Here is an 18,014-nt window from a genome sequence, read left to right as displayed (position 1 = left end):
GCGTGGTATATTATTTCTAAGTCTAAATTTTTTATTGGGGTATTGAAAGTCTAACTAGTAGTTAACCCATTACCCATGTACCGAATCAAATTATAATATTGCTAACCTTACAAAGTCACAATTAAATAAGGCACCCAAGCTATATATATAGCCCAAAGATCAACTAATCAAATTAAATTCTAAAAAATTGATGTGATAATTCAACACTACCAGTACATAAAAACAGGCCAAAACCTTCCTGATTTTAATGCTCAAAAATTTCAAAAGGGGCTTATCAGACCTAATAACTCTTTCTATTTCCCTTTTTGTGGTAGTTGTTCTCCATAGAGATTGTTTGTGCTTGAAGGTGGTTTTTACTTTTTAGGCTGAGAGATTTCTGATGAGAAATGTGTTTTGAGGGATGAGAATCATATGAATATCTTATATATAACGCCCGGCCTAAATCTGAGTCAAATTACATGTGATTATTTTTCCTTTGTATTCAAGAAGCTATGGATAGTGATGGATCTTAACATTGGCAAAAGGCCATGAGGGAGGAGTTACAATCCTTGAATAAGAATCAAGGTTGGGTCCTTGTTGAGTTGCCAAAGGATCGCCCGAGGGCAACATGCTGCAAGAGCGTCAATGAGTGGTAAGCGCAAGTGCAAAAGACGTGCCCGAAACACTATTTCCAACTGCCATCGCTGTAACAGTAAACCATAAGGGGTGTTGGCCACAAGTCAGTGTCAATGGTGGGCAAAAAAAATAAGAGGAAGAAAAAACAACTATGATTTCAAGCCTAAACAGATCGATGGGAAGGTAATGGAGCAAGACAACAAGGCTCAAGGGCTGGATGGAGGTGGCAGAGTGGCAAAAAAAAAAGAGAGGGAGAGGCAGTCAGTATGATATCTATTGGTGAATCTTCTGGCTAAATACATTCCAGTCATATTGGATTTTTGAACCAAAAAATACCCTTCCAACCACTTCCACCAACATTATTGCTGATTGACAATCTTTACAAACCAGCATTGCTGGTCGATGGCACGGTTTGATCAGATTGTTGAACGGTACAATTACATTAACTGTAACTACAGGTTTTAACTTCGCTACCTTTGTGCTACACAAAGTTGCACGGTTTTTTTTAGAAATTAAACATGTTATTATATTTCCACCAGATGTTTTAACTGCAGGACAAATACGGGAGATTCAAGCCTGGAAAAGAAGTACGAGGAAAAAGTGCAGCAGCAGCTTGAAGCCATGATGTTTGAACTTACCTACCTCATGCTCCTTGAACAAATCAAATGGATGTAAAGTTTCAACATTCAATGACGCGTTTGCATTGCAAAAAGGACCCACATGAAACTTGACGATTGTGAGGTTGGTAAATAAGTAAGGTCACATTGCACACATGATAAACTTTTCAGATGGATAAAAGAGATCCATTTTAAATATATACAAGCAGCATAACTCTACTCCATTTAACTTCAAGTTTAAATAAGGTTTTCACACAGACAGCAAACAGATAAAGATATCACAGCCCAGGGTAGTTTGTTTATGCTGCCTCTGCAAATCCAACTCTCAGTTTACCAGCATCAAAGATAGTGTGGTAGCGACCCATGAAGATATCCCCCAATATCCTGCATTGCAAAAGAACCATTAGTGAGAATCATCTACACCAGAAGCATCACATGTACAGATGCTGAATGATAAATGGAAAGTTGACTTGAATGGAACTCTACCAGAGAGGTCCACGAGGAGGAGGAATGTCCATAGCCATAAAGCCACTGATGCACTGAGCCGTAGGACCCTCACCCACCTTCAGTATGTACTGGTGACACCATCCAGAAAAGTTTTGATATCAGTACAATGATATTCTAGTTATATATTGATGAAGTTTGCCAAGATAATATCTTCATATATATATATATATATATATGACAGTAGCTCAACAAAAGCCATGGAAAATTTTCATTCTAAACAATGGCTGGTATCAGTTCAAAGTTATTGAATGTTTCAGCTTGTTTGGCTCTTTAGTTTTATTATGCAGTTAACTAGATACAGATGATCTGAAGATGAGTAAGATGCAAACAAAGAAACAATTAAAAAAAAAATTGTCTTTGAAGCTTTCAATGACACCTACCCTTATAAGAAACTTTTCCTTTCAGAATATATAGTCAGTGAGTTAATTTTTTTCTCTGAGTAATACATGAACAAGTTCTAATCTAATTATAAGCTTAAAAAATCATACCAAGATGGTTTTATCAATACCATTCTAACAACTTATCATTTTAAAAAATAAATAAGAGTAAAAACAAAAAATCTAGACCATTTTGACAAAGCATTGGGCAATTTTATGTTAGATGGTGTTATTGAAAACACTGCTACTCAAGGAGCCATTTAAGGTAACCTTTATTTTTTATTTTGGATGATACGATTGAACCCATAGAAAACAAGAGTCAGAAGGCAAAGCAAACTTTACTAGGTCCTGCATATGTAATTTCCAGGTCAAGGGTGCACACTAAAGAAGAAAAATTAAGTACAACAACGATCACTGCGGACAAGTAAAAAAATACCATAATACTATTACTAAAATTTCTCTCAAAAAGGGGAAAACAATTTCATGATTGATTCAGATGACATGTTACCTCCTGTGGGCTGAGGTCAAAAACTTTTCCACCAATTGTGAAGGAAACAGTAGGCATGTTAGAAATGTTTCCACAATCCACAGAAGATTCTCCCATTGGGCTTGGCACCCTATCACAAAGCTGTGGAAGTACCAGAAGGTCAAGTCAGCATGAGCAGCAATCTCCTAAAGATATATACAACAATGCAGTACAAGACATATTTCACCTCATTGACATAGGTCAGCACATAATCTAGTGTCCGATTCTGCTTTAGCTGGCTTTGCATCCACACAACTGCCATTTCACAAGGAGGGCACATAGCATCACGAATTCCACCAGATGCTTTGCCACTGTTCTCTTCCACGACACTCTCAATGCCAATACTGTACAAAAACATTCACAGACCAATAAGTTCCCAATCTAAAAATTAAATCGGGGAGATTTTTTAAAGAAGCAATTACAAACGTGTTGCAATTTTTTTTTTTTTAATTAAGAAGAAAAAAAAAACCCCAGAAATAATTAAAAGTTTTCAAAAACAACTGACGAAAACCAAATTTAAAAACAAAATAATATATTTTGAGCTTGACAGCAACATGGGTACAATTTAAGGGCTCACAATGCAGTCTGGAAGCAGATAATGAAAAGGAAATAACAACAGGAAACGTTATAAGGGGCAACCCAAGAGAATATATATATTCATTGGTATGTGACAAATGCACCCAGTGAGTTTTCAACCCACAACTTTTCCCTCCCACCCATTATTGTGGGAGGGTGAAGTTCCACTTTAGCCAAACGGCCTAAACTCACTGGCATATTGTAAGAGAAAGATAAAAAGGCAGAGGACTTTTAAAAATATTTGAGTATGACCTAACTCTGTGGGCACCATCAAACGTACACAATCCAATCTGGGAGCAGATCTTCTTCGGGTTTGCCTGTTATGCACAATGAAAGCTAGAACTTAGTTCAATAATGGAATCAACTGGAACATTCTGCAAGGGACATAAGTGAATTGACATGCTGAGACAAAATCTTTTCCACTCGTTATGAAAAGGATAAAATAAAATAATAAGCCGAATTACCTGATAAGAAAAAACAAAAAAATTGAAATTAATAAAAGCCAAGTATTTACCTCAGCTACAAGCAAGTCAATAATTGTTTGTCCATACTGCTCAACAACTGCCTTGCATTCCTGGCTAGCAACTCCATTGGCTCCAATTGCTTGATTTATCATTGTAATCACAGCCTTACCAAAAAAAAAAAAAGAACCATATATTTCAGGGATAAGCACATGTAAAATATTAAGAAAGCAATCACATATATTTTTCATATAGAAACATAAATTCTACATCTTAGATTTTCTGACTTTCAAGGCAATGCGCCAAGATGACCAGCCTACAAGCTTTTAGGACACCCAAATGAATAACAGTAATAAACGTAGAATTCAGCCATCAAATTCAAGATATGAAAATGAGAATTGGAAGAATGTGACCAGAAAATCACAGAAGCATATCATAGTAAGGATGATATATCTATCAAACAAAGCTCACTTAAAAATGTATTAGTTGTTTCTCATTTTCTGCTTCTACATTGTGTCATCTTGCTCACACAATAACTCTATTGAATAATGTTTCAAGTTTAACCTCAACGGAAACTAAAGCTGAAAATGACATCTAAAGTGGCAAAATAAACTAGCACAACATATGAAGCAAGAGATTGATAAACAATAATCAAAATAGCTCCAAAGAACTTGAGCTATTATACATACCGTTGGACCTGCCATTAGGGAAGTTCCAGAATCTGCAATAGCTGCACAACTGCCAGTACAATAGCCTACATAGCAGCCAGATGGAATATTGAGTCCCACAAAATAACAGGAGCCAGATCATAAAAAAATTTATGTCTTCCTTCAACTCCCCCCTTGCCTCCCAAAAAACAAAAACATCTCTTTTTCGTTTGAGGAATTGTACTAGGCATCAAGAGAGAACATACCAGTTGGTTTACCACCGATAAGAACATCACCCATGTCAAACTATAAAAAAGAAATATATTTTGGCAAAATGAGAAGATAATTGAAAATATAAAAGTATATTGAATATCTAATATCTATTAACCATGGTTAAATATGAAGTTTTTAGACAACATAGTACCTACCTGCCAATAGCCTTTCCGTGTCACAGGAACAAAAGTGTGTTCACCCTTGAAGTGATTTGGATCTACCCCACCAAAGACAAGTTCACCCCCTGCTTCTTCCTCTGTTTTACGGTTGAGCCAGAACGAAAATACTGGCTCTTTAATAAGACCTTGTTCAACCATGTTGTACCTGTACAACAGTCGACAAGCAAGCACCTCACTAAAAATTTCATATTAATAAACTTATTTCAGTGAAAGACCAATTAAAACCAAAGATATACACACATACCACAAAGGAGTAGCATTTCCAACTGAAATTTCCTGAAATCCAAGTCCTAATAGGCCATCAAACTTCGCCACCAAAAATGTGACACCAGGCTCTCTAGTTGCCTCAATGAATTCCTGAAGGGATCAGCTGTAATTAGTACAGTCTAATCAAACTACTAAGATTTGAAACAATGTAGAGGAAAAATGTTCAAGGTACCTGACTCTTTACAACTAGGTCCCCAACTCTGACATCATCATAGCTAAAGAAACCGGAAATAGCTCCAGTACCATACTGGATAGCAGCAGATGTCCCTTCATGATGGATGACAACAGAGCTACATCAGACAACATAGATAATACACATATATATTGCGCATTCAAAAGGCAATTCTCCAAGACAGCCCCTTCTAATCACGTATCATGAAGTGGGCACCGTAATTAAAAGTAAAGGACCATGCAGCATGATGTTGATTATTATAAATGAAATGAACATTATTCTATGGTTGGGACAAAAGGACTAACCATTCTTCTTGTAAGTTTTCGACTCACTTGACTTGTACTTAGAATGAAAATAACACGCAAGCTGCACCACAAATGCAAAACATGAATCTACTGCCTTCAATCAAGATTTTAATAAAGCCAAGAATGCTAATTACATTCATTATAAACATAGAAGTCCAAGCTCACCGATAAAAAGCACTTATCTGATGGCACCCACAGATTAGAGCTGCCAGTGTCAAAAATTACAGTGAAAATTTGAGGGGGTGTACCAATGCCAATCTCACCAAAATACTGAGCATCCAAGTAGTTCTTCAATGGAACAATATCCGTCTTATCAGAGTCCCCAAGACTATTACGGAGATGATACTTCCAAACAGAAGCTCTTACAGCCTGTGCCTCCTTGGACTCGAGCCGCGCTGCAAGACGGTTGTTTTGGTCGAATCTTATCTTCTTCAGTCCAATCCTAACCAACCTATTGTTGGAAGCAGAGGTGACCAGCGAAAACAAAAGGGTTGAAAGGAACACAGATAACACTACTGCTTTCAAATTGCTTCCCATGTTCACCTATTTCATCCACGTTGCAATTTTCAGGTTCAGGAAAAGCATTAACAAGCGAAACAAATAATATTCAAAACATATATACATGGGTTGGGTTCAAGTTACATTGGGAGAAACTTTAGTCAATGTTACACCTATCAATAACTATCTATTGGATATGTTTTTTGACAAATCTACCGTTGGATTACATTCTCTCCTTATACCCTACATGCTTGCAATATATCAACATGTTTGGAGTTCAATATCTAACTCATCTATATGCAAATTATTGACTTTATGCATCAATGGTAAACAACACCTGATTGTACATGTAATCTAACAGTAAAACTTTAAAAAAATTAATTTAATAAAAAGTAATAAAGTGGTGAGTTAAGTTGAATTTAACAATAAAGCTGAGTTTTTTAGCTTAGTTAAAGTTCAGTTTACATGTTTTATCTTCATATACTAACAGTGTAGCTTAGTTACAGATCAGTTTTTGATATTTAGAACAGAAAAATAGAACACAACAAATTCTAGACTACATTTCTATCATTTCAGCAACTTTCTAAGCAACCAAACAGGGAAGTGCGGAAAATTCAAGCACAAGTTCCGTTTAACTGCTTCAAAAATAGTAGGAAATTTAAATTTAATCAAAATTTTCTATCCTTCACTATACTTATTCAGTACAGAACCTGAAAAATTTTTATTCTTTCTTCTTTTTTAGTCCGAAACATATTCTAGAAACTAAGTAATTCGTAGATAAAAATCGCTTATAAGTAAAAAGTTAAAATTTTCAAATTTTATTAAACTTCAGTTTCCTTCGTTTTTTTCTCACGAAACAAACAGAGCTTAACTAGGAAAAAATAAAATAAAATAACCACATTTACCAAGATGAAAAGCGCTTAAGTAAAAAAGTTAAAATTTTAAACTTTATTAAACTTCATTCTCCTTCGTTTTCCCACGAAACAAACAGAGCTTAATCAGGAAAAAAAACCAACTTATACAAAACGCTCAAAGCACTAACATGAAATGTCATGAATACAAATATACAATGATCAAGCACAATCTCCAACAAACTTGCATCAAAAGACATTAAAAATATTATAATAATGACCGATCACCAAGCCAATATATTCTCTCACATGCAAAAAACATTAAATCCTTAGCAGAGCAAACCAAAACAGAATGATAAAAAAAAAATTTAATAATTAATAGTTTATATTAATAATTCATTGCAATAAATATTTGATTCACTCACCTATTTGTTTAGCAAAAGGAAAAGTAGAGGAAAAAGAGTTGAAGAGAAAAGAGGAAGAAACAGAGAATTTAAAATAGACGAAAGTACAAGAGAGAGAGAGAGAGACACTGTGACAGTGTGAGAGACTCCGTGGGGCCCAGCTAATACTGTATCTTTCTTTCTTTCGTTCAAAGGGGAAAATGGTGGGGCCCAGCAAATAATATAGCGTGAAAGTTTCGTGTTTTTTGAAGCCGTTTGATCTTTTTCTGCGGAGATGGCGTGGTAAGCATTGGACACACACAATGGACTCGTGTTTTTTTTCTTTTCTTTTTTTCTTTTCTTTTTTTTTGATAATTTCCCTTTTCTTTTTCTTTTTTTTTGTTGGGAAAAGAAGAATTTAGGGTACAGAATATAAGTTGAAATTAAAAAAAAAATTTGCTGAAAATTTACTAAAATATGAAAAAAAATGCTTGAAAAAGTGAAATTTTAAAACACTGTACATGAAAATTAAAAACTTGCCAAACATACTTAATTTACAGGATTTGATATTCTTTTTGAAGCAATGTTGAGAACACATAAAAATATATAATTTTGTATCACAATTTATTTGTTGTGCGTGATGAAAGTATATTTTCACATGATCCATCAATACACATCCACCAATCACAACTCGTGATACTATTACCCTTCTTTTTGCTAGTTTTTTTTTTTTTTTTCTTTTTTGGGCCGTTTGATTTATGGGAAAAGGGCGGTGATGGGAGATGCGTTGGGGAAACTGGGGAAGTGATTGCTTACGTGGCAGTGGTGCATACAATTTGTTCACTTCAACACGCTACACATCGTTTTTTAGCCTCGTGGGAAGGTTGTGGTTTTGTGAGTAAATACAAAAGGAAGGCAATTACAGGAATAGCTTTTTGCTCTTCATTTCATTCTGTACTAACTTCATTAATGATTGTAGGACTAGGACAGATATTTTGAATGCTTGCTTGGGTTTATAATAAGCCTTTAAAGGAGTATTTCCTAGATAAACATTTTCGAATATAAACAATTTCTTTTTAGGCATATTCAACTATATATTTAGAATAATTGTTCATTAATAGTACTAGCCACCAATAACCAAAAACATGTCATGAACTACATAATTAATTGTTAGTCCTTCTCCAATAAGGCTTTAGCGGTCTCCATTTATTTATTTATTTTCAAAAATAAAACCAGAAAGCATTATCCAAGACGCTAATTGTAACAAATTTTACAACTGAGTTACAATGGTGTCCTAAATTTAGAACCTATTATAGCAAGTTTGCAAAAATAAAATAATATTTTTTATTCCTACTCCTCCTAAAATATCTCATTCTTTCTCTCTCTTCAGACTCTCATTTCCTCTCTCTATGTTATTTTATTATATAAATATATTATTTTAATGTGTTGTATAGGAAAGTAAAACTAGGATATTGGGTGTATTATAAAGTAGAATGATATATTAGATAAAGTAACTTTTTAGATGGTAAAATAGAACATTTTTTGTAATCCCAAATGCTAATGCTCTTCTAAAATTATAATCTATGCATATTAATAAATAAATAAAAATTCTTTCTATCTTTTTTCTCAACAAAAAAATGACAAAGTTTAGTTACAAAATTTATTGTAACCTTAGACTACAACCTTACTTAATATTTTTTTATTGGAGGTGAATTTTGACAAATCCACCTGGAATTACATCTTCTTTTTATATCCATCATACTTGAAAAATTTCTAAAAAATTAAAAATCAATAGTTATGTCATCAATAAATTGTTTAAATTGTAAGTTTTTGTAGTTTAAAATTATGAATAAAATATAAGCTTATAAATCATATAGTAAATAGTAATATCTTATTAACACAAAAGTTGACATGTGTACTAAGAGTGTAAAGAATATTCAATTCAATAATTAAAATTTTAAAATATATAATAGTATTCATTTTATTGAATAACAACTAATTTTATAGCTAAACTCTACCAACCAAAAAAAAAAAAAAAAATCTATTTTTAGAGTCGAGTGTCCGCTATTATGGTTGGTCAAAATTAACCTCTTTTTTTTGGTAAAAATCGTTTTAAAAATCATCTCATTGTACGGTTTTAAATACATGTGGGAGGTGAGGTAAGATCACAACTCATAAGTTAAATTTTTCAAGAGAATATTGTGAATGATTCAGCCTAGGCAGTCCCATAGCTAGTGTTGTTCCTTAAAAGGACAAGAAACCAATCATTGCACTGTAGGTTTGGATTTGCACTCAAAAAATTTGGTAGGTTTGGCTGAACAAGATGAAGATGTTTCCGAAAAGCAAGCTCAATAGCTTTTGGATGATCGTAATAATCTAATTTAAGGTAACCCAACTGAAAGATACACTCCTTGAGTGCAAGATAGAGAATGCTTCGAAGGAAACTTTAGAAACTAAAACCACCAACTACTACATAGATGATCACATGAATATGCCTATCTCCAACAAGGCCGGCCCAACCTAATTTGGGGCCTAAGGCGAAAGATTTATGTGGGGCCTTTTATATGTATATATTAATTAAATAAAATTATTTAATGTTAATCAAATTGAGGTTAATTTGATGTATTAAATACATAATTTAATGAATAATACTAACTAAAAATAAAGTTAATTTCATATAGAGAATTGAATATTATAGTTGAAACATAAATTTAACAAAAAAAAAAAAATATATATATATATATAATTTTTTAAAAAGAAAATTAATTTATCTTGGATATATGACTATACATTGTTTTGTTTGTTTTTTTTTTTTTTTTTTTTTTTTTTTGAGAATCAACGTAGTGCCTTTTATTCAATGAATACCATCAAAGTTTGCAAAAACACAAGAATGAAACTGTGGTGGAGCATCCTCCAACCACACACTATAATTTGAAATATTTAAAGCAAAATGAGCTAAAACATTAGCAACCATATTACCCTCTCTCTTAACATGAGAGTAGTGTTATTTACTAAAACATCTAGCGATAACAACACCAAGTCCTGATCTTTGCTCCCTACTGAATAGTGCACCATCAAAATTGACCTTTACCATGTCCAAGATAGGAGCCCTCCAAAGAACTCGGATTGGTGTGGACTATGGTAGAAAAGGTTGCTGCACCGCCTGGAATTCCATTAGGAGTTCTTTGGCCATGTTTGCGAGCTGATTTGGACTGCAACAAGGTTGGTTGGTTCTAACTCGATACCGATGTGTCCATATTTTCCGAATAGTGAACGAGAACATAGTGATTTTCACCTTCAAAAGCGGCCATGGAGGTGGTTTCCGTATGGCACGATATGGAGGCTGATTGGACTGATCTGGCTCATTACCCTTCAGTGCTGTTGCTGAAATTTCTTCCTTGTCTGGAATATTGACCATATTAAGCACTTGTCGTTGGGATTGCTGAGAAATAGAGTTAATAGGATCAAAAATAGGTGAGCTGTTATGCGCAATTAATGCTTCTTCAATATTACTTATTTTTGCTACCAATGTATCACGCTTTACTTCCATAACTGAAATAAGAGGTGCATTAAATGAGCTGGACTCATTAATGAATGCCTGGGATTTTGGACTTTCCATAGTAGTTGTAAAGTTTGAAACCTCTCCCAGCTTTGAAGTCGGCATTAATGAGGAATCAATCCCACAAAACTCGGTTTCCATAACTGTTGTAACGTCCGCTTGCACCGTCGCAATAGTTTCTTGCACTAATTCATTGTCGCCTCCCTCCGTTGAAGCTACATCGCTGGATTCACTAATGTCGAAAACACCCTCTAAAAACAAAGATTTGCTTTCACTTTCTGTCCATAGGTCAGCTGTATTGGGTAATAACTCACTCTGTGATCCTTGCAAGGAATCTGGCCTTACCTGTACCTCCTTGATATCCCTTGATTGCGCTTTTATTGGACCCTCCTTCAGCGGCGACTCCCCTAAGCCTTGTTCCGTTTGGGCAACTCCGGTACCCTGCACATCTGGATTTAGATGAACATCAGAAAAATCTGGTTTGTTTGACTACGCTGATGGCCTTACTTTCGACTTGTAAACGCCAGAGATCAAGATAACTGATTTGCATGAAGTCGAAACTCTACCCCGAATATATAGAAAAGTATTTCCCCAACCCCATAACAAAAAAACCCCACAAGCTCCACGGATACTCTTAATATCCCTAGAAAGACAAAAGGACAACCCCAAAACAAAATACTCCTCCGAGTAGAAGGGACAAACAACTTCTACTACTGAAGACAAGGAGGGAAATCCCCCTTTTCTTAACAACAAAGAGACAAGGAGGAATATCCCCTCCATTGACAGAACACAGGGCTCCAAACCCATCAATCTAACTTAATGGATAAGCCATTGGCACTCTCATTATGCATAATATTCTATCTTTAACCCAGAAATTATGTACCTATGATTTTTATAAAAATTATGACGATACATAGTTAATTGCATTTATAATCTAATGTATAATCTATGATATTAATTGATGTGTGGCTTTGTAGTAGATTAGTTTACAAATATGAAAGTTTCAAACTATTAAGGGGGATTAATCATCATTGATGATCTAACACATTTGTAAATTTTTTTTTAAAGTCTTGTTAGAAATAAAAAAGGAAAATGTTAAAGGTACTACAAAATGTTCACAATATAATATGACAATAATAGTGGTTGATGAATTTCAATAATGTAATTGATGAATATTTAAAATACTTTTTATAATTGGTAACATGTCAATTTATAAATCTATAGTAAAATTTGTGATATCCCTAACATCACTAATAATTAAAAGTGCATAACCATTTGAAAAAATTCAGATCTTTTATAAAATTTTGGACCTTTTACAATGGGATGGGGGCCTTTTTTGTAAAGGGTAAATATTTTTTATGGTGGGGGCCTTAGGCCTAGGCCTTGGGCCGGCCTTGGTGGGTTTACTTTTGAGGCAAAAGCTTAGGAGAATGAATACACCAACAGAGAGATGGGCAATTTTTCTGAAGGGCAAGGTGATACCTATTGGAGACAGAACGATAAAAGGGATCCAAAGGGACCCAACAGACATAATGGGCTGGTACGAGGAGGAGGCTTTAGTAGCTTGGAAGAACATCTTCCCCCTGACAGAGGTGAGTGCTCGACTAGGTTATCTACCCATGGAGGACGTGGCTTGGATAAAAACTCCAAACCCGTATTGGCATTTTCTCATGGACAGACCAACGTTTCCTCACCAACATGGTCTCGGTGCAACAAGGGAGTCCCTTTTGGAAGCACCTTTGCAAAGAATTCATGAGTGCTTTGGAGACGATTCTTCTGGAGCTAACGATTTGTCAAAGAAAAATCCTCCAAGAGAAACCGGTGGAGATGGTAGTCATGGGCAACCTATTCCTTGTGAAACTTCTACAGTTCTCAATGCCTATGATAGCATGCACTCTGAACATACTCAGCAATCAATCTCAATTTAGGATTCTGAGGCACGCGGTGAATCTGTTTCCTGGACTCATCAAGGAAAAGATTGCACTAAGGCAAGCATGGACATCGAGGGAGACAGGGGAGGAACCATCCCTGGTATGGTTTGATGTTAGCTGTACCCCCAATCCGATTATGAATATATTAATATGGAATTGTAGAGGGGTAATGAAGCCCACTTTCAAGAAAACTGTTTTGGACCTAGTGGAATGGCATAAGCCAGCAATTTTTGTGATCACAGAAACTAGGATTAATGGTAATAGAGCTGATGATATCATTAGGAGGTTGCCATTTGATGGGGCATACTCCACAAAGACTATTGGGCATGCAAGGGGCATCTAGCTCCTTTGGCACTCTAATATTGTATCCATGAATGTGCTTTCTGCTACGGAGCAAGAAATTCATGCGTTAGTCCAGGTTAGTTCCCAATCTCAATCTTGGCTTTTAAGTGCAATTTATGGTAGTCCTCGTTTTAGAGAAAGATGCATACTGTGGGAAAATTTAAAAATATTATCTGTTAGACATAATCTTCCTTGGGCTGTTATGGGGGATTTTGATGATGTCACATGTGAGGAAGAGAAGTTTGGGGGGAATGGTATATGTAGAAGGAGGGTTATGGAGTATATTGGATGTATGGATTTTTGCAACCTAATTGATCTGGGTTTTTCAGGAACTAAATATACTTGGACTAATAAAAGAGATATTTATGATCTAATTCAGCAAAGGTTGGACAGAGTTTGGGCCAACTTGGGTTGGAAGGAAACATTTCCTAAAGCAATGGTGAAACACTTAGCTCGAATTAATTCTGATCATTGTCCACTGCTTCTTTCTTTGGATTCTTCTCCTTTTAGAATTGGTGTCAGACCTTTCCAATTTCAACCCATTTGGCTTAGCCATGAAGAGTTCCCTAGTGTTGTTAGGGAAGCATGGGAAGGTAACCAACATAATGCGTGCAATGCCATTTATGATTTTACCAATAAAGCAAATGATTGGAACAAAGATGTTTTTCGAAACATTTTTTGGAAGAAGAAGAATATTATTGCGAGAATGCTGGGTGCTGAGAAAGCCTTAGCCAGAAATCCCTCCCAAAGATTGATTCATCTTCATAATTTCCTTTCGAAGGAACTTGAGAAAATTCCAGCGTTGGAGGAAGAACTTTTCTTGCATGAAAGCAAGAATGAATTGGCTTATACAAGGGGAACGAAATACCACTTTTTTCCATATATCAACTCTTAACCGTCGAAGTCAGAACAAAATTGTTTGTATTCAAAATACTGATGGTTTGTGGGAAGAGGATGTGGACAGGGTTAAGGAAATCTTTCTGGAAGGGTTTGCTAAATTGTATAGCTCTGAGCAAGTCTCAAGTCCTAGAATTCCATTAATATTTTTGTGTAGGGAAATCGGTTGTCAGAATCTGAGGCTGTCAACCTTACCCTTGTTCCCATGGATGCTAAAATCCTCTTTGCTTTAAATTCCATGAAAGTCTTTAAAGCCCTAGGCTCGGACGGGCTGCACACGGGGTTCTTTCAGAGATTTTGAATGGTGGTTGGCGAGTTAATGAAGCATGAAGTCAAGAAATTTTTTAGATTGAAAAGAATACCCCCCCAGTTGAATAAATCTTTTATTGCACTCATCCCGAAGCAATTAGGTCCTGAAACAATTAATCATTTCTGGCCCATTAGTTTATGTAACACCATTTACAAGATTGTTTCAAAGATTTTGGTGCTAAGGATGAAACACCTGATGCCAACCTTTGTCTCTCCTACGCAAACAACTTTTGTTTCTGGAAGAAGAGGAACAGATATTGTCATTGTGGTTCAAGAACTTGTGTATACTTTAGAAAAGAAGAGAGAGAAAACTGGCTTTATGGTGATAAAACTAGATCTTGAAAAAGCGTATGATAGATTGGAATGGAGCTTTGTGAAAAGCATGTTGTTCAGTTTTGGGTTTCATAAAGACACGGTAGAATTGGTTATGAGTTGCATTTCCTCCACTTCAGCCTTTTAGTTGTTTAATGGGAGCCAGCTTGAATCATTTAACCCCTTTAGGGAGTTGAGACAAGGAGACCCCATATCCCCTTATATCTTCATACTTTGTATGGAATTCCTAAGCTCTCTCATAAATAAGAAATGTGAAAAGGGTAAGTGGGTAAAAGTGAAGGCTTCATGTAGTGGTCCCGGATTTTCTCATTCTTTTTTTGCCAATGATTTACTTCTTTATGCCAAAGCTGACCGGGGCAATTGTGAGGCAATAGTTGAGGTGTTGGAGGAATTTTGTGAGCTTACGGGGCAAAAGATTAGTAGGGTTAAGTCTAAAGTGTTTTTCTCCCCAAATACTCCTGAAGAAACAAAGGAAGAATTAGTGCAGCTTCTGGGGATTAATGAAACTTCTAATCTAGGTAAGTATCTCGGCTTCCCTATTTTGCATAAAGGGAGACGCCGAAATGACTTCCAATTTGTGGTGGAAAGAGTTCAAGTGAAATTGGCAGGATGGAAAACCAAATTTCTCTCTCCTGTAAGCCGGCTTGTGCTTATTAAGGCAGTGGTGACTGCCATTCCAGAATATACTATGCAATGCTATAGAATACCAGTTAGAATCTGTGATGAATTTGACAAGCTTGTGAGGAATTTTTTATAGGGGTCAACGGTGGAAAGGAAGAAGATGCATATGGTTGGATGGAGTCAAGTTACAATGCCTCAAGATCTTGGGGGATTGGGTATTTTCCAAATGAAAGCAAGGAATGCTACACTATTGGCAAAACTATGCTGGAGGATTGCTTCAAGCCAAAATTACCCTTGGGCACAAATGCTAATAAGTAAATATTTGATTGCCACTAGACTTAGTGAAGGAGGTAGAAAGCTCCCCGCTTCAAAAATTTAGGCTGCTTGCAAAAAAGGAGGAATTATATTCAATAAAGGTTTGAAATGGGTAATAGCAAATGGAGAAGAGGTGGCCTTATGGGATGATTTTTGGCTCCCTTCAAGTCCTTTAAGGAAGCAGATTGAGGGACCCCTTGCTGAAGGGGAAAATAATATGCCAGTTAAGATGTTTTTATCTAACCCCAATGGAGTATCCTTCAATTTTCTAGAAACCATTATGAATGACATACAAGGTATTCCGTTAGCTTCATGTACTAATTTGAAAGACAGGCATATTTCGGCATATTCTAAGGATGGTTCTTTCTCCTTAAAGTTTGCATATCTCCTTGCAAAAGGTTTAAATCCTTTGAACCTTGCTTCTCATCCTTGTAGGTGGGTTTGGGATGCTTACACTACTCCAATGATTATTATTATTTTTTATTTATTTTATTTATTTATTTTTTTGTGTGGCTAGTATCTTGGAATGGTATTCCTACACGTGTAGTGCTTGGTTCAAGGGGTTTCAACCTATGTTTGACTTGTGAAGTGTGTGGAAACTTTGACGAATCTATTATCCATGCCTTGCGTGATTGTCCTGGGGCTAAAAGAGTGTGGACCGAGTTGGGCATCTCGAGTACAAGTCAAGAGTTCTATAATCTTCCCCTACCGGAATGGCTGAAGAGCAACTGCAGCTCGGCCCAATTTTATTCTTGGCCTCGTATTCCTTGGAAAATGCTATTCCCTCAAGCTCTTTGGCTTATATGGCTCTAACGAAATAAGGTGATATTCTGTAATAGAAGCTTTGATCCAAAGGTTGCTGGCTACTGTGTTAAAAAATGTGCTGAATTCTTTGCCATTGTTCTTGAAAACCCCAAAAAACCGAGAAGAGTGTTGGCTCGGGTGTCCTGGACTAAACCCCAAGAGGGATGGGTTAAGTTGAACTCGGATGGATTGGTGGTGGGAAACTTGAAGAAGGCTGGTGGAGGAGCTGTGCTCAGGTGTAGTAATGGGGATTGGGTTGCGGGTTGCTTAAGGAAACTAGGGAACACGTCTTGTATTTTGGCTGAGTTATGGGCGCTCAGAGATGGGCTTCTCTTGGCAAAACAGCTTAATTTAGAGAATATTTGTGTGGATATGGATGCTGAATTCCTTGTTTATTTGCTTTCTAATACTACTGTGGTCAACCTTAGTCTTGAACCTTTATTATCTGATTGCAAGAACCTGATAAAGACGTTCCTTAATTGTATTGTGGCGCATGTTTTTCGGGAGGCGAATAGATGTGCTGATAGATTAGCTAGGTTGGGGGCTGATCTTCATTTAGACCACCTTATTTTGTATAACCCACCACCTGTGGTGGAAGACCTCCTGGCTAGTGATAAAGCTGGCCATTTTTGTAATAGACTTATGGTGCCTTAGTTCTATAATACTTGCATGGTTAACCAAAAAAAAAAAAACTAGTGTATTAGACAAGTTCATAAGTCATGACCTCCAAATGACCACATTATGTCCATTTTTTATGTGCAGTTTTGGATGAAGAGGAAAAAGAGAGAAGAATAGAGTTCGTCAAAAATTGTTCTCTATCCAAACTGACCAGTATTTTGCTTTTGGATTTTCTTGTATGATATTTTGATGTGGATCTACTACTAATACTAATTTTAATATATACCAATCTTCATTGTCCATATCACTAATTGTTAAAAAACAAAAAAAAAAGAAAAAATCAATTAAGTTTGTTTTGTTTGTTTCAACATAAATATTTTCTTATAGAAATCATTTTTGCCTAAAAACATTTTTAGAGAAAACTACTTGATTTCCTACCGTTTAGTTGCATTCTTGAAATTCTCTATAAAATAATTTTTGTCCTAATATTTTTATATGGATAGAAAAATAAAGATTTTATTTCAACACTTTAAATTATTAATAATACAAAATTTAATAAAATCAATATAAAAAATAAGAACAATCAAAATAAAGATATTGAAAATTACTCTAATAAACACAATTTAAATAATAGTGCAAAAAAAAAAAAAAGGTACTGGGAAATCTTTTCTGACGCCTAAACTTCTTATTAAATATAAAAAAGAGTGAGTTTTGGCCTTTGTTTATTACTAAGAATTGTTGGAAAAATAGAAAGGAAAAAAAATACACTTTTTCACCCTAACTTTATTTTGATTAATTGTCATTCTAATCCACTAAGTTTAAAAGTTTTATTTTAGCACATTAACTTTGCTTATGTGATTACTTTACTCCTTCATTCTATTGCCATTAAAATATTTCTATTAATTTCCTTATAAAATGATGTTGTTTCACATTTTTAACATATGAATGAATATCTAATAAATTAAAATAAAATTAGTTGATTGTTACTGAAGATTCATTGGAGTTGAAATCTTAAGATAAGGTCTAAGAAA

At 35.2% G+C, this 18,014-nt stretch overlaps 1 protein-coding gene across 1 annotated transcript; it reads right to left on the bottom strand.

The window, feature by feature from the left end:
- Positions 1–1,318: 1,318 nt before the first annotated feature.
- Positions 1,319–7,404, bottom strand: LOC115991861 (aspartic proteinase-like). The gene is made up of 14 exons (XM_031115812.1): positions 7,297–7,404; positions 5,688–6,065; positions 5,523–5,583; positions 5,218–5,312; positions 5,023–5,135; positions 4,755–4,923; positions 4,593–4,632; positions 4,369–4,433; positions 3,733–3,846; positions 3,471–3,535; positions 2,830–2,986; positions 2,625–2,744; positions 1,719–1,807; positions 1,319–1,616 (listed from the first exon to the last, which is right to left on the bottom strand). The coding sequence occupies exons 2-14, from the start codon at positions 6,057–6,059 to the stop codon at positions 1,532–1,534; spliced, it is 1,545 nt and encodes a 514-aa protein (XP_030971672.1). The 5' UTR covers positions 6,060–6,065; positions 7,297–7,404; the 3' UTR covers positions 1,319–1,531.
- Positions 7,405–18,014: the final 10,610 nt, after the last annotated feature.

The sequence above is a fragment of the Quercus lobata genome, chromosome 5, assembly GCF_001633185.2.
Source record: "Quercus lobata isolate SW786 chromosome 5, ValleyOak3.0 Primary Assembly, whole genome shotgun sequence".
Classification (NCBI taxonomy): domain Eukaryota; kingdom Viridiplantae; phylum Streptophyta; class Magnoliopsida; order Fagales; family Fagaceae; genus Quercus; species Quercus lobata.
This window is presented reverse-complemented; position numbering and strand designations above follow the sequence as displayed.